The 17721-nt window shown below is 50.1% G+C and overlaps 1 protein-coding gene across 1 annotated transcript in view; it reads right to left on the reverse strand.

The window, feature by feature from the left end:
- The window catches only part of Ciita (class II major histocompatibility complex transactivator), a 52065-nt gene extending 39600 nt beyond the window's left edge, over positions 1–12465 (reverse strand). Inside the window, exon 1 of the mRNA XM_059270001.1 lies at positions 12142–12465. Coding sequence (XP_059125984.1) covers positions 12142–12424 — 283 coding nt within the window. The 5' untranslated portion in view covers positions 12425–12465. The remainder of the gene's footprint in view (positions 1–12141) is intronic.
- Positions 12466–17721: the final 5256 nt, after the last annotated feature.

Raw genomic sequence — 17721 nt, forward strand, 5'->3', positions numbered from 1 at the left:
GTTACTGTGTCATTGCCCAGAATTGTCGTTTGGGAGGGGATGGGAAAGTTCTAGAGACAGAGGTAGCAATGGTTCCAGAACACTATGAACGTGCTCAGTAGTAAATTTATGTTGCATGTTTTCACCATGATTTTACAAAAAATGCTTTCTATCACTGTCTTGAACGTCCAGGAAACGATGATGCCACCCGCCACCAAAACAAAACAGCGCTATTGAAATAGCATCAACTTCTCTATCACTGTGTTAAAGTAGTGACACCCCTCGCCCCCAATCTCCAGCTCTCAGGAGACCTGGGGCAAGAGAACATCATGTTTGAGTCTAGCGGGGCTACATTCTAGACCTTGTCTTAAAACAGGGGACAGAGAGCTAATGGGATGGTTCAGTGGGTAAAGGTGCCTGTGGCCAAGCCTGGCAACCTGAATTCAACCCCGGGACCCACATGGTACAGGCCTGTCCTCTGACCTCGACACATGCATGCTGGCACATGTGCTGCCCCTTCCACACCATAACTAGATAAATAAATAAACAAAATGCAACTACATTTTTTAAGAGGAGGGGGACGAGGAGGAGAAGGAAGAGAGGAAGAGAGGAAGTGGAGAAAGCAAGGGGAGGAAGAGGAAGTCACTAGTCTTGTTAAAGACACTGACAGTGAAGCCCAGATTCTCTCGTGAATAGGGTAGAAGCTGGACTGTTCCCGAGTGCGAAGTTCCCTCGGCCACAGCCTCTCTGCGACACACCTTAGGTGCATCAGCTCTCTGGACGCCCCTTGCTCCTGCGTGCTGGCGGGTTTCCAAAGCCGTGAGTCAGTTGTCCAGGAGTCTCTCATGTTTTGCCCATTTTGCAGAGGAGTGATGGAGAAGGGAAGCCACTTACCAGCCAGGATGACTGAAGGCAAGCCTGAGAGCCAAATCTAGAAGCTTCCCCTCCCTCCAGCCACTCCTCTGCTTGCCTGAGACTGCCACAAGGCCTTGGCACAGCATCCTCCAGTTAATTTCCAGAATGTATGCCAAATCGAAGTTCTGTTCCCGCCAGATGGCCTTTGCGCCATGACTACCAGCCTGCTAGCTGTCATGGAACCCACCAGCATTCATGGAAGTTCACATCTGCTACCTAGGCAGCAGGATTCTCAGGAGATCTGGGTTCAAATCCTGACCCTCTCAACAGTTTGCTATATGGTCTTTGGCAAAACAAAATCAAACATAAACATATCAATTACCAATGTGATTATATATACCATTACAGGTTATGTGTAAAAGTATATATAAATTATTATATATTACTTGATTATGAGTATAAATTAACATATGTGAATATATTAACATGTATTTAAAAACAACAACCAAAGACCACTTCCCCAGACTCAGTTTCCCCAGATCACATTAGTGCCTCTCCTCGAAAGTCACTGCAATCACCCCGGAGAGGTGGTTTAACCCAGGTTCACAGGCCATGCACTCTGGGAACATGGGTAAGACAGAAGCAGGGCTTGGTATTCCAGGGCCTGCTTGAGACCTTAGGGGAGGGGCCTGGTACCAGAGAACCAGGCCTGGGGCAGAGCTAGGGACCTTGACTGGGGCTGAGGACCAGGTGGCCCGGGGACCTGTCATCAACAGCCTCCCAGAAGATTTCCCAATCTTGGGCTGCTGGGACGTCCTGCTCAGGCATCTCTGAGGGCTTCTCCCCACCCCCATTCTGAGCCTCCAGGAAAGCAGTTTTGCAGTCGGAAGGGGACGTCCTTTGGCTACACCAGGCTACAAAGGAGAAAAACCCAGTTTCCTTAATCTGCATGAGAAATCGTATTTATTTATTTGGAGGCACAGATTAAGACTTGGCTCGGAAGTAAGGAACTCCTAGCGTTGAAAGGAAAAGGGCCGCCCTATGGGGGACTAGGTGCGTGAGGCCTGCGGAGGAGAAAGGAGCTGTGGGACTCTGACGGAGAAGGGTACATGCTTAGGATCCCATACAAAGCTAGGCACAGTGGCTGCAATTCTAACTGCCTGGGTCTCGGGAGAACTCTACCCACCCGCTTTTGGCACTCTTCACAACTCTCCTTAAGGGATGTGGCAAAGGAAGGCAGACGCCTCCACTTCGCCCCCTAGAGGGTCAAACAGGTGAGGGCATCTCCAGACCTTTGCACCCTATGTGCAAAAGTCCTCACAAGAAGTGGCCTGTACCCAAGACTCCAGAGTGGTATGTCCCAACAGGCAAATGAAGGTCCAAGGTTCCGAGTCCCTGGGTAGGTCCCTGGGTAGATGTCGAGGACTGGTGAAGTGCACACCTGCCCCGTCTGCGTCCCAGAGCGGCAGACTCTCCTGTGAGATTACCCCTCTCCCCTGCACCACCCCATCCCCACCCGCCCCAACCCGCCCTCACCTCCAGCTTTGCGCATAGCCTCGGGGCTCTGGGTCCCAGCTCCCAGGTCCCGCACGCAGCCGGTCCAGGATCCGAGAAGCCTCTCTACAGTCTGCACACCCATCCAGCTCTTTCCAGCTGTCTGACCTCTGGCAAATAGTTGCCAGCCCCAAGCCTCAGATTCTCCATCTAACTTTAGCCACTGCAAAAGGGGACCTTAGAGACACCTACCGTGGCAGAGCCCCAGCTCCTGCGTGCCGCTGGTCCTTTTTATCGTCAGCTCCTCAGCGGCTCCTAGGAGCTTTGGGCGGGCCGTCTCCTGGCGGCTACTTAACCTCCTGCTCTGTGGTGGCTTTTTTTTTTTTCCCTTTCACTTTCTATCTGCACCTCCAGCTCTGGGCCTAAGACAGAGATAAGCAATCTCCACCCCACCCCCACGCAGCATCCACCACGTGCTTTCTCAAAAGCATCCACATGGCAACCCAAGTTTGCTTGGACTGACGGTCTCCAAAGGACCCAACCTCCAGACAGATCTCAATTAGGCCAGCCCCTGCTTAGGAGGAGAGGGCTCCAGATTGGAGGCAGTAGAGCTGAGCTCCAGTGCAGGTGCTTGGCTTACAGGCCTTCTCACCTACAACCCTGGTGGCCCTCTATTTCTCTCCAGCTCAGCACAACCACAAAGATAGAGAAGCTGCTCCTTGGGGCATTTAGACCTGAGACCCACTAGTAAAGCTCTTAGACCATCTGCTTTCCCAGGACATGCCTCCTTGGAGAGGTCATTTCCCCTTCTCATGACTGGATTTCCTCATCTGCAGCTGAGGGACTGGGTCAAGTTTGACTCTGACCTCTCTCTCCACCTAAAACACTACCTCCCACCCAGAACGTCCAGCTGCATGGTGCTGAGCTGGGACACTTGCCACCACCATTGAGGCAGTACATTTCAGGGTAGTCTGAGAAGAGGGATCCCACCCCTTTTAACCACACAATAACAGTAACATTTCACTGGGGACCTCTGATGACAGTCAGTTACTACAAAGTGCCAAGTGCTGCGTTGGACTCTGATTCTCACCATTCCCCTGCCACACAGACATCCCTCTGAGCCCACTGGGTGACGGCTGAGGAAAACTGAAACTCAGAAGTTAGCAATGGTTTCAAAGGCACAATACAGATGCAGCCAAGAGTATAGCCGTGTGGTGTGCTCACTGCGCTGTCTTCAAAGCAGGAGCCACATGATACAGTCAGTCCTCACCATCTGCCCCTGTGCCTACTTCTCAAAAACCACCTGGAGACTAGAGAGAGTAGAACCTGCCAGAAGCTCCATGCTTACTAGATACTCCCAGGCTTGATTACAGTTTGGGAGTGCCAAGCCTCCCAGGGATGGGGTGGAAGTCTCCTATAGGGGTACACCTCAGTTACCCAAAGACAGACCTGGGCTTGAGCTGTAGCTCAGGGGTAGAGAGCTTGTTTAGCATGCACAGGACCTGGGTTCAATAGCCTTAGGGAAGAAGAGAAGGAGAAAGAGGAGAAAGAAGAGGAGATGCAAGACCAAGTAGCCCCCAAAACCTAGCTGGGGCCAAGAGTTGCCGGCATGGCCCCTGGAAGGCTGAGTGCTGAGAAAGCCTCTTTGTCAGGCACCCAGACGTTCCCAGTGTCTCTCAAGAGGAAAGAAGACTTCCCACTAGGCTACCCAAGGGGACACAGACACTTTTTCTTACCTTCACCACCAATTCAGCAGGGACTCTGTTCGGCAGAACCAGCCAAGACCTTATGAAAACTCTAATCACATCAATTTTCTCTATCCCGTCTTTTACCTTGCAACTCCGGCAGGCAGGACCCAGAGGGGCAAGGAACCAGGCAGCGCATGATGTGGAGGGCGGAGATGCACAATGCCTGGGGTTCAGCTGCCTCTCCTGGTGTGTTAGACTTCTCCAAGAAGGTTCTTAGATGTCCAGGTGAGAAGCAGGTGGCCTCACCACTCACCTGCCTCCCTAGACCAGTCGGGAGCCCAGAGCCTACCAAGTTCAGCTAGCATGCAAAGAAAGCAAGTAAGGGACCACTTGAAAACGACAATGCAGCCCAAACAGTTCATATCCTGTGTTTGGATACCTTCTAATTTGCCCATGCTCCCTTAGCCACCCACAGCTTCTTATGGTAATTTCACTTCCTTATTGCAAGCCAAATTGGGTGACCACAGAAGGCTGCACATTGACTAAGACACTCCGAAATGACGATTGCTATTGACCCACACTGGTGCCAGCTACCATCTCTGCCCTCTTCTGCAGGACAGGGCTTGCATCAGATTCCCATGTGTGCCCCTCAAGACAACAAATAGCTGTTAGGGGTGTGGGGAGTGCTAGCCTCTGCTCCCTGCTGTCACCCTCACTGTCACCCTCACTGTCACTTTGAATTTCTCTGGAAGGTCCATCATTTTTATTCCTACATGTTGAATTAAAACCCAAGTTGCACACAGAATGTTAACTCTAGTAGCCTGGGAGCTGGCTGGTGCAGGGTGACTGAGTTGTGGTAATAAGTAACATTGACTCACACAGGGAGAGAGTGAGTACCTTTCCGCTCGGACCATCCTTCAGGTGACAGCAGTGAGAAAGTTCTGGTCTGGGGTGAATCTGTTTTTAAACCTCTCTAACACAGATGTCTCCTTCCTGCAGATGGCAGCTCCCCATCAGGGAGTATCTGGCCTGAATCTAATAACATTGCTCTATTTTTTCCTTGGCTCAGTTGACAACGGGCTTGCCTAGTATACACAAGGCCCTGGGTTTAACTACTACAAACCAGATGTGGTGGTGCACACCTGAAATCCCAGAATTCAGGATGTAGAGGCAATAGAATCAAAACTCTAGGGTCACCCGCAGTGCTGTAGAGAATTGGGGGCCAGCCTGGCTACAGGTCACCCTCAGTGCTGTAGGGAATTGGGGGCCAGCCTGGCTACAGGTCACCCTCAGTGCTGTAGGGAATTGGGGGCCAGCCTGGCTACAGGTCACCCTCAGTGCTGTAGGGAATTGGGGGCCAGCCTGGCTACAGGTCACCCTCAGTGCTGTAGAGAATTGGGGGCCAGCCTGGCTACAGGTCACCCTCAGTGCTGTAGAGAATTGGGGGCCGGCCTGGCTACATAAGACCCAGTCTGAAGCCAAACAACACTGCTCTCTGGGCACTTTCCCCTCCTTGTGGCGGGAAATAAAACTTTCTTTGAAAATGAGTTACAAATGTGAATGGTTTGGGAAAATATGTCAAGTAAATACTACTGTGGATGATATACAGGAAAGGTGAGGGCTGTGAGGGAGGCACCAAAGTGGATGAATTCGGGGGGTCAGCCTGGGAGGCAAAGGCTGGCGTGGCTGTTCCTGGCAGGCGGGTGACCTTAAACCCCTCAATTCCCATGTGGGCGCCTTCGCTTCCCCATGTGTAAACTGTGCGCAGTAACTGTCTTTGCGTGGTGACAGTCTTCAAGCCATCATCTCTGCTTGCTAAAGTCCCAAGAGGGAAGTAGACAGACAAATGAGAAATGCTAGGAGTCAACTTGAAACAGCTTTTGTTCGGTGGGGGAAAGACGGTCAGCAGTAGAACTCTCACTATGTCCTACCTCCTGACTCCTGACCCAGTGCGAGTCGAGGTACTGGTGTCAGACCCTCTGCTCTTCTGAGACACATGTGAGGCTCCTTCTTGTTTTTAGAGGCGGCTGGTTCTGATGGCTCCCAACCAGCCCAGAGGCACATCACCAAGCCTGGTCTGTGTTACAGCGGGGCTCAGCCATGGTACACCTGGCTGGCAGCAGCACCACGCACCTGGGCTGTTTACCTGGTCTCTCTACATCCTCCCCGACACCCCTGGATCTCAGACCTATGTGCCACAACAACGAAGCAGAAGTGTGCTCACGCCTGTGCTGACGGTTTCCGAGCAGGATCATGACAAGGTACCATGTCAGCACCCAGAAGGACAGTGCTGGAGATACAGAGCAGTGCTGGTACCTGTCAGAGGTCAGTGGAGATGAGGAAACCTGAGGAAGGGTTCAGGATAGCACAGACAACCATCATAGCCTCTCAGGATGAGGTGAATGGAGACAAGAATGGGAAGGAAGGGTCAACCTGGGCATTCTTCTCTGTAAAGCATCTGTTTGGGAACTGAGGAGATGCTCGGCTGGCAAAGTGTTTGCTGTGCAAACATGAGGAGCTCAGACCCAGCACCCGAGTTAAAAATGCGTGGTGTCCTGCACCGTGATTCTTGAGCAGGAGCATCACCGGGGCTTGCTGGCCTTAGTCTTGAACAATCAGTAAACTCCAAGTTTAGTGAGAGACTGTCTCAAAACAAAACATAAAGAGTGATTGAGGAATCATGCATGCACACACACACCCCGTTCTGGAATTGTCTGAATGAATGGATGGCAGTTGTTGTTTTAGTGATCAAGGCTGGCTTGAGTCCTAAGTGGATAAAGACTGTCTCTTAGCGTGCCTTGCCTCATGCTTCTGGGTAAGCACATAACTCCCAGTGGGAGCTGAATAAGTGACTGAGGGGGAGGAAATAAAAACTAAAAGGTAAGTGACTAGATAGGATGAAGGTAGCATGAAGGTTCAGATTAGGAATGCAGGAAGTTACTGAGAACGCAACCTGCAGACGGATGGTATGTAAATGGATTCACCCACCAGCAGGAAAGTAGGTGGCTAAAGTTGCTATATGACTACACACAGGTGAGTGATAGGCAAATAGAAAAACTGATGAATTTGGTAAGTCAATATAGGTTATAAATGGAGTCACTGAGAAGCAGATTGGAGAAGGTTGGGGGATGAAGAAGGTGTGCTGGAGAGAGACTTGAAGTGCCAGGAGGTGACCAGAAGGGAGGGTCCAGGTGAGCCACTCATGGCAATAGTAACAGCATCAGAAATAGTCCCTGGCTGGGTCAGGTGCCAAGTTCTGAGGCAAGAGGACACAGAGCAGGCTGGGAAAATCCTCTGGGAAGTGCCAACTTCCCCTTCCTGGTACAGGCACTTCTCCTTTTGTGGCTCCTGGGAGTGAAAAAAGCACAGGCTAAGTGCCAGGAGGCATGCCAGGGGAAAACTTAGTCTTCCTTGAAGCCGACCCCCTTCCGGGAACTAAGGAAGCTTGTGGCTGGGAGCAGCAGGGCAGGAACTGGGGAAGGCAGCTGGAGGAGGAGCCAGTCCGGACAGTCCCTTCATCCTAACCCCCAAATGGGGAAGGAAGCTGGGGCGAATGTCCCTTTCAATAAATCAGTGGCATCCTAGAGGGAGACTTTGCTGTGTTTCCCAGAATGGAATCCACATGAGGAAATCCCAGAGGCACCCAAACAGTGTGTAGTAATATAGTAGTCAAAATGAGTATAGTGCAACCAAACATAGCCTGGAGTCAGGAGCCTGGAAGGGATGTCCTGCAGCCCAGAGAAAAGAGATCCAAAGACCTCATAGCTCATCGACAAACCTGAGGCTGCCCTCTCCACGCCAGACCACCACCTAAGACACCAGCTGGATGCCTCAGAATCAGAAGCAGCTGACTGGGACTGGGGATGTTCACATCTCACATCAGATGCTGTTCCCAAACTCACTGTTCTCAGTGACTCTGTGACTCCCATCACCTCCATTTTACAGCCAGTTCCTTCTCCATCAGGACCCTTCCCAGTTTGCCCTTGTGGCTACCCTCTCAGGGCCTATCAGCTGTGGCTGGCTAGCTTCTGTCAGTGTCTGCTTTGATTTCCCATTGAGCCCATTGAGTTCCCTTGGGATTAAACCATGAGCTCCAGACTGACTGGAGTGCTACTGGGGCTGTGTGCACACAGGATGCTCTCTGCAGATCAGCACCAGCTCCCAGGGTCTTCTCCCAGACAGGGCGTTCTTGTATGGTTGCAGTGAGGGCACCACCTGCTATCAGCCCATCATAGCTCAGCCTGTTCTGGTAGATTTCCTGGATCCTGGGGCTGTTCAGAAAAGGAAGCCAAGCAGAAAAGGCTGGAATGGGTCCATACTCTTTAGATGAAATAGGACCCTCCCTAGCTCCAAGGCACAAGGTCACTTAAATTCTCTGGGCCTCAGCATATTTATTTGTAAAGAGATAATAGTGGTAGTACATGACTATATATGGTCACCATCTGTCTGCCCACCATCACACTTACCCAATAATTTATCCATCCGTCCATCTGCCCACCCCATCCATCCATCCATCCATCCATCCATCCATCCATCCACCCACCCACCTGCCCACCCAATCATCTATGCATCCATCCATACATCCATCCATACATACATACATACATCTATCCATTCATCCATCTATTCACTTACCCATTCACCCATCCACTCAATCATTGATCCATCCATACATCCACCCATCCACCCAATCATCTATACATACATACATACATACATACATACATACATCTATCCATTCATCCGTCTATCCACCTACCCATCTACCCATCCACTCACCTACCCACCCATCCACTGACCCATCAACCTATCTTCCACCCCACCTATTTACATACCACCCACCTATCCATCCATCCAAAAACTTACCCCCACAACCATACATCCATCTATAATCTACTCACTCATTTAACTACCTTTCACCCCACCCATCCAACCATCCATCCATATATTCACCCACTCCTCACCTATCTGTTCATTCATCCACCATTCCTTACCAGCCTATTTATTGCCACATATTCATCTACTCACATACCCATCCATTATGCATCCACCCATCTACTGTCCATTCATCAATCCCTATACAAACCATCCAGCATTCAACAAGTATATATTGCATGCCTACTGTGTCCTTAGAATGATACCATATTAGGCATTTGAGACATATCATGATTAAAATATAAGCTTGTGTCCATGTGGAGCTTCTTCATAAATACACAAACACAAAAATAAATCATATAGATGTTTTTAAAGTCAGTCTGGGCAGGGTGTGTGTGTGTGTGTGTGTGTGTGTGTGTGTGTGTGTTTCACATCTGTGCAGGCAGGCACAGAAAGGCCAAGGGAGGAACTGGGTGCCCTGCTCTATCACTCTCCACCTTATTCCCCTGAGACAGTCTCTCACTGAGCCCCGCACTGGGATGACAGCCAGCAAGTCCCACAGATCCTCCTGTCTCTGGCCCCTCGGCACGGGGTTACAGCAGGGAGGGATTTGTATGACTTGGGATGTTCAGGGTAGGCTTTGATGATAAGTGATAGTTGAAGCAAGAGTTAAAGGTCATTTTAAGAGGCTGGCCAAGAGGATACCTGGGGAAGAGTACTCCAGGCAGAGGAGAGAGCATGCAAAGGTCCTGAGGCAGGCAGTGAGCAGATGTGTCTGGGGACACTGGGGACGTGGGAGGGGCTGCAGTAGCCAACGGCCGGGAATGAGGCCAGAGAGATGATGAGAGCCAGAGTGTGGCAGGCCTGTGTGCTGTCATCCAGATTTTCCTCAGAGGGACACAGGGAGCCAATTCAGTGTCAGAGCAGTGAAGGGCCTAGATCATTCCCAAGTGAGTACAAAACCCTACACCAACAGCTTCCCTCTTGCAACATCATGACGAATTCATGCAGGGCTCTTCATTTCCAATCTCATGCTTTCCTCCCTGTGGGGTCTCCCTTCCCCATTCTCTATCTCTGTCTGGTGTGTGTGTGTGTGTGTGTGTGTGTGTGTGTGTGTGTGTGTGTGTGTGTGTGTGTGTTTATAGCCCCAGTCTGGGACAGAGCTGGCCTGGAGGGCAGGGAGAGGGAGCAAGGACCATGCCCCTCTGTCTCCCAGTCCCTGGTGATCACACCCTGAGTCCACTTCCACTTTCTGAAGTCATGTGAGATCCAAAACAAAATATTACACCCCCAGGAAGGAAATAGAGTTAAAAACAGGAACCAGTGCACTCAGAAAGAGGGATAGCAGAGGCTGAGGTGTGGGCATCAGTGGAGGGAGGGAGCTGCTCTTGGTGGCAGTCAGGAGAAAGAGGAGCTTTCACTGCTTCCCCAGGTGAACAACTGCCCAGTAGGATGACACTGGCCACTTGCACCCTGTTGGAAATCCAGAAAGATGATGGGGAGTAAAGGTCCACTGTGTCCATGTTAGGAGGGAGAGTTCAGGAACATGGGAGAGTTCAGCATTGTCTGGTGTTTCATAGGGACCAAAAAACATTGAACACCCCCTACCCCAGTCAGATTTAGGAGCACAGCTTGTCTATCTTCCAAACTGGCCTCTGCCACATTCTACCCTGAGGTCTCTGACTAGTCTCTGCTTTGTGCATTAGATGAGGGACACGTCCATTCAAAGGGCTGGGGTGAGTAGAAGACCTAGGGAGGGTGAGGATTGTTTCACCTGTCCCCTGCACACTGTGAGGACTCCATAGATACCAACTGCAGGGGGTAATTTATGTCTCCAAGTCGGAAACATGATGGGACAAAAGAGGCTAGACTCTGTGGCCCCAATCCTGACACCAGAACAACACGCATGGAGAACATAACAAGCTCTGTCTCAATGAGCATCTCTGTTCTTGAGAAGGAAGCCAGACACGCTGAGGAGAGAGGGATGGGAGCAGAGACAGCAGCACTGGCTTCTCTCTGGACTTCAGAGGCAGAAGCAGGCCAGGGTGGAGCTCAGTGACGGAGCACAAGCTGGCACACACAAAGCCCTGGCTTCCAATCTTAGCACCAAAGAAAGTAAACAAAGAACACACTCGACTATCAGTAGTACCCTTGACACTGGGACAGGTGAGATGGCTCGGGGCAAAGGTGCGGATGACCCGAGTTCAATCCCTGGAACCCACATGGAAGGAGAGGATCAACTCCCATAAGTTGTCCTCTGACCTCTCTTACAAAGAAATAAATGTAATAAAAAAAAATTAAGACTCCTCTCTCTCTCCTCGTGGGCTGGCTTCTGTTTCTCCATTTCTCTATCTCCTGTCAGCTTTTCGTTCCTTTTCCTTCCGGCTCTCTTATTTCTCCTCTCCTTCCCTTCTCCTTCTTGATCCATTTGGGCATCTCTGGCTTTCTTTTTCTCTATTCCTTTGTCAGTCTCTCTCTCTCTCTCTCTCTCTCTCTCTCTCTCTCTCTCTCTCTCTCTCACACACACACACACACACACACACACACACACAGATACACACATAAACACACACAGATACACACACAGACATACACATAGACACACACACAGACACACACACAGGCACACACAGACACACACAGATACAGACACAGACACACACAGACACACCGCCCTCTGATCTCCAGCTCTTTAGCCCCCCATTTCCATGACCCCCTTTTCTCTACATCTTTTTTTTTTTTTGACAGGGTCTCATGTAGCCCAGGTCTCACTCTGCAGCCAAGGATGAGCTTGAATTTCTAATTCTCCTGATTCCGTCTCCCAAGTGCTGAAATTACAAAAGTGCTCTATTACTTCCTGTTTAAGAATGCTGGGATCAAACTTAGTGCTTTGTGCGTGTTAGGCGAGCACTCTACCAACTGGATCACATTTCCTCTGTTTTTGACCTGAAGTGACTGATTATACCTCTTCCCACTAGATGGGGTGTCTGCTGGAAGCAGAAGTTCCTCTGTCCACCATGGAGCCCAGTATTGATGGAGCTTAGGCATGGACCAAGCAGGTAGTTAGCAGTATGCCCTGAGGATGTTCTGCTCAGTGTGGGAAGCATGCTGCATGCCCTCAGCACCCAGCCACCCAGGTTTTCCAGGAGCTCTCCCTGCATCCTGTACACAGATTTCCCTTTCAGAGAGGAAAAGACACCTTAGGGCTGGCCACACCTCACTGCCCTGACTCAAAGGGATGCCAGCTTACCTCCATGGTCCCTGTAGCTGCTGCCTCTCTCTACCACCGGAGCCTGGAGCCTGCTGCAGACCCAGCTTGAGCAAGCCAAGTCTAAATCCCCTTTCTCCAGCAGCGTCAGGGAAATCTTGCGAGCCAGAGCCTCGCCATCAGGCTCATGGAGCAGGGCACAGTGGTACTCCCGGGACAGCAGCTCTTCTTCCAGCAGGCCATCCAGGAGGGCCCGAACCTGCCTGGGCTGCTGGTTGGAGAGCAGTGTCCGCACCTGAGCCAGAATGGCCTGGAAGTGGTTCATGGCAGTGCCGAGGCAGGCCCCCGCCAGGAGTCTCCTCTCACCCAGCCTTGCAGCATCCAAAACATGAAGTGAGACCCAGGATGAAGGAACCTCTGCAGTCAGTGCTGCTGCCTATTCCTTCTTAGGAATGTTTCCTCATTTGTGAGCAGGCCAGGGTGCCTGGCGAGCGGAAATGAGTGCGGGGTGATTCGGATAGAGGTGAGGGAATTTCTGCTTTTCTTCCTGCTCTTAAATTTTGTTTTGTCTTTTTTTAATTTTTTTTTAGATTTTTTGAGACAGGGTTTCTCTGTGTAGTCCTGACTCTCCTGGAACTCACTCTGTAGACCAGGCTGGCCTCGAACTCACAGAGATCCACCTGCCTTTCCCTCCGAGTGCTGGGATTAAAGTCACAACCCACTACCACCCGGCTAATTTATTTTATTTTATTTTATTTTATTTTATTTTATTTTATTTTATTTTATTTGGTTTTTCGAGACAGGGTTTCTCTGTGTAGCTTTGCACCTTTCCTGGGACTCACTTGGTAGCCCAGGCTGGCCTCGAACTCACAGAGATCTGCCTGGCTCTGCCTCCCGAGTGCTGGGATTAAAGGCGTGCGCCACCACCACCCGGCTTATTTTATCTTTTTTAAAGTTAGATAAGAAGCCCCTGAAGAGTGGGAAAAACCACTGTGGTTGGGTGTTTCTCTGAAAGCGCCACTCAGGCAGAAGTCTGAAGTTTATCAGTAAACCAGCACAAGGCTTCCCGACGGACTCTGTAGAGAGTGAGTGGAGACAGCAGATCTCAAAACCGTGAATTAGCTCAGAAGCCTTCCTCTGGGTGAGCACAGGCGTGTGTTTAGAGGGCAGCTTCTGCTTGACAAGTCCACTCTGTCAGTTGAGCTCACCAGCTATGGATTTTAAAAGGCCTTACCTTGTCTGCATCATGGCTGCCCACCAGCTCTCGCTCTCCTCACTTCCCGGTTCTTCCTCCCTTTGGAAACTTTTGGTGGTCTTCCTCCTCCCCTAAACCTGCACTCTCCTACCTTATCTCCCACATCCATCCAGTTCAGCCTGTCAGAAGCTTCTCAGCTCCATCCTCATCTTACCCACAGGCTCTAGTCAATGAGGCTTTAGTACCAGGCATAAGAATGATCCAGAGGAGGCCCCTCCAACCCCATCCCTTTTAGGGAGCTGGCTCCCTTTCTCAATCGAGCTTCCTTGCCTTCCACTGTCCTGACTTCTTCTTTGAGACCCTGAAACAACCAGCCTGGGAACTCAGAATGACTTGAGTTTCTGAGACCCCGGTTCTTTGGGCTGAGCTTACCTGAACCAATAACGGGCTGTCACACTCCCCTTCGACTCGGGGTACCTACCACCTGTGTGCAGACGCTCAAGAGCCTCCTAGCCTGGGGATCCTGTGAGAGCTAAGCCAGGACACTGAGAGAAACCTGCCTCTGTGACATCCCTTAAAGTGATGGGTCTTGTCCATGTTTCCTCATGGAGGGAAGGCTCTGTGGCGTCAAGGCTGCCTTCAGAACTAAGCTTTGAGGGCTCAAGTCCCCGAGCCCCCCATGTGTGAATATAAGATTCTAGGTAAGTTAACTTGACCTTTTCTATCTGAAAAGGTGAAGTGATAATTATAGTGCTCAGCACTGGGAGGGTTGAATGAAATATTCTGCCTGGGGCTCCCTACAGGGTGACAATAATTGTTGATTAACCACACGTGTTACTCTGTCATCTTGAGCATAACCCACTTAACCTCTTTCTCCTCTATAAAGATGCAATTAAACACACCCATCTCAAGTTGTGAGGGAGGTGATGCTTCCAAGGCACCTGACACTGGACTGGGGAGCCCTCGGGCACTGGTTGGTCTCTAACATCACCAAGTTGCTGATATTCAAAAGTAGGAATTTGCATGTCAGCCAGCCTGTTTTAGGATTTCAAACTTTCTTAGCCTCTGTCTGAGGTCAGAGGACAATTTCTGAGAGTTGCTTATCTCCTTCCACCCACGTGGGTCTGGGTGTGAAACTCAAGTTCAAGTCATCAGGCTGATGGCAAGCACCTTTACCAGCTGAGACGTTTTGTGAGCTCCCCACCCAGTCCAGTTTTTAAATCACAGCAGACTGCCCCTGCTACCATCCTGAAGCTCACTGGATCTTCATTTTCTTCCCAACCTCAGCCTTAGCATCAATCCACTGAGGCTATTTGCTTGGTTCTAAGATGCTGAGTGACTCCCGTGGGACCAAATCTACTACAAATAGAAACTCTAAACTCAGGGAAATACAGAGAACAGCGGCAGGGGAGACATGGAGGGGCAGATACTGGAAGGGTTGGTCCACGATAACGCAAATATCACTGGTGAATTCCCCAGGTGGTGAGGTCAGCCTGTAGGCAGATCCCAGTCAGTGTTGTTGAAGAGCACCTAAAATTAAAATACAAAAAAATGTAGCTCACTTGGTGGAGTGAAGGCTTGGTGTCTACAAAGCCTTGGTTTTAATTCCCAACACTACATACACTGGGTGTGGTGGTACAAGTCCATAATAGAGGTAAAGGCAAGGAGGTGAGGAGTTCAAGGTCATCCTTGGCTACCCAGTGACTTCAAGCTTAGCCTGAGCTATATGAGACTGCCTCAAAAAGAAAGAAAAAAAAAAGAAAAGTATAAATTCCATTTCTCTGAAGCTCGGAATAAACAGAACACAAAAATGGAAACTGGAGTCGCCATGTTGGTACACATCTGAAACTCCAGTAGTTGGGAGAAGGACACAGGACCATCAAGGCTAGCCTCAGCTACCTAATAAGTTCACATCCAGCCTGAAATATATGAGACACTGTCTTTTAAAAAGGTGGCTGGAAAGTGGAGTGGACAGAGAATAGTGACATACGCGTGGTTCCAAGTTCTGGGGCTGAACTTCTCGGACATCTAGCACGTGTCCTGCACAATGGCATCCAGAACCTCAGTCAAAATGTTTCCGGAGAGATTTGCCTGAGGAAAAAAGAGCCACCCTGAATGTGGGCAGCACCATCCCAGGGGCCAGGGGCCTGGGCTGAATAAACAAGAAAAAGGTGCTGAGCACCTGTCTCTCCCTCCCCCTCCTTCCCTCCCTCCTTTCCCCCCTCCCTCCCTCTCCCCCCCTCCTTTCAAAGGATGCCATGGGAATGACTGTCTCAAGCTCCTGCTGTTACGCCTTCTCTACCATGGTGGACCAATCCTCAAACTGTGAGCCCAAACAGACCATCCTTCCTTAAACTGCTTTTGTCTGGTGTTTTATGACTTCAACAAAAAGGCAACCAATACAGACACATAACACCAAACTGTTGAAATGTACAGATAAGGGAAAAGCTTTGACAGCTGCAAAACCCAAGTAGTACATTACATGTGGGAAAACCTTCCGATGGAGGATCTTGGGAAAGGGAGCCCCTGGGCTTGGAGAGAGCGCTGATCCTCACTTCATTAGCTGAGGTAAGAAGCTGCTCCATGGCTGTTTAAAACGTCTCCTGTGTCTAAAGCTGTACTAGCCAGTCACATGGAATTGCTATTTCTCTTGATTTATAAAAACGTTTTTCCGGATCTTGGAGAGATGGCTCGACAGTTAAGAGCTCCTGCAGAAGACCTGAGTTCAGTTCTTAACACTCACTTTGGGGAAGCAGCTCACAACTGTTATCTGTAACTCCAGCTTCTGGGGATGTGACACCTTCTGACCTCTGTAGACACCTGCACTCATGTGCACATACCCACAGATACACACACACACACACACACACACACACACACACACACACACAAATAAATAAAAATTTAAAAATAAATATTTGTTTAAAATTATCTTTCCATACTGTGAGACCCAAAATGGTGGTTGTGGTGGTGGTGATGATGCTGATGGTGGTGGTAGTGGTGATAATGACGGTGGTAATGATGGTGGTGGTGGTGGTGATGGTGGTGATGGTGGTGATGATGGTGGTGGTGGTGATGGTTGTGGTGGTGGTGATGATGCTGATGGTGGTGGTAGTGGTGATGGTGATATTGACGGTGGTAATGATGGTGGTGGTGGTGGTAATGGTGGTGGTGGTGGTGATGGTGGTGATGGTGGTAATGATGGTGATGGTGGTGGTGGTGGTGGTGGTGGTGGTGGTGATGGTGGTGATGATGGTGGTGGTGGTGATGGTGGTGATGGTGGTGATGATGGTGGTGATGGTGGTGATGGTGGTGGTGATGGTGGTGATGGTGGTGATGATGGTGGTGATGGTGGTGATGGTGGTGATGATGGTGGTGGTGATGGTGATGGTGGTGGTGGTGATAGTGGTGATGATGGTGGTGGTGGTGATGGTAGTGATGATGATGATGATGATGATGGTGATTTAAACTGGCTCTTTTTCTTGTCAGGGATTGGCTATTTAATACACACAGGTGATTCCCTCTTCCCCCACGTATCTGGTTACTAGCAGGGTGGCACAAGAACTCTGCTTGGAGAAACACTGATGTAGTGCCTGTAGTCATAACTATGTCATAAAACGAGACCTGGATCTTGATCTATAGAATCTTAGGAGACTCAGAGAGGAGGAGCTTGGTGGCTGGGAAAACAAGCGGTGCAGAGGGTACTCTAGAGGGGACCGTCTGGCCACCACGTGTTCACGCTGTACTCTCTGGGTTCATATTGTCTTTGAACTCATCTACCTGTTGAACGAGAGACAATTGTCCTTCTCTACCTCCTGCTGTGGCTTGGAAATCAAAGATGATGAAAAACCCAAGTGGCCGGGCTGCGGTGGTGTACACCTTAATCCCAGTACTCGGGAGTCAGAGGCAGGCAGATCTCTGTGAGTTCGAGGCCAGCCTGGTCTACAGATCAAGATCCAGGACAGACACCAAAACTACACAGAGAAACCCTGTCTCAAAAGACCAAAAAACAAAACAGAACAAAACAAAAACAAAAACACATACAAAAAAACCTAAGTGATTGCCCCAGTGAGAAGAGTTGGGGGGGCGGGGGGATGCTTTCTCTCCATGGTCCTGTCATCCCTACACTGATTCAAGGATGGCATTCACCAAGCCCTGCATGAAAGCTGTGTAGTCACAGAACCTGTCTAGAGACCCAAAGGAGGCCCGCTGTGGGTTTGCAAAGGAGAAGAAGGCCAGGAACTTAGCATTCACCAGAGTTGCTGCTTCCTTCTGAGAGGTCAGGAGACATGCTCTCCAGGTCTACAGGCGTGGCTGGGCAGGTCCCTGTGGCTGCTTCATGTCTGCCCACAGGCCAGGCCAATACCTTGCTATTTCTCAGCCTGAGTCACCTTGGCCACTGCTTAGGGACATGTGCTGCTGCCTCT

Source organism: Peromyscus eremicus, chromosome 8a (assembly GCF_949786415.1).
Source record: "Peromyscus eremicus chromosome 8a, PerEre_H2_v1, whole genome shotgun sequence".
Classification (NCBI taxonomy): domain Eukaryota; kingdom Metazoa; phylum Chordata; class Mammalia; order Rodentia; family Cricetidae; genus Peromyscus; species Peromyscus eremicus.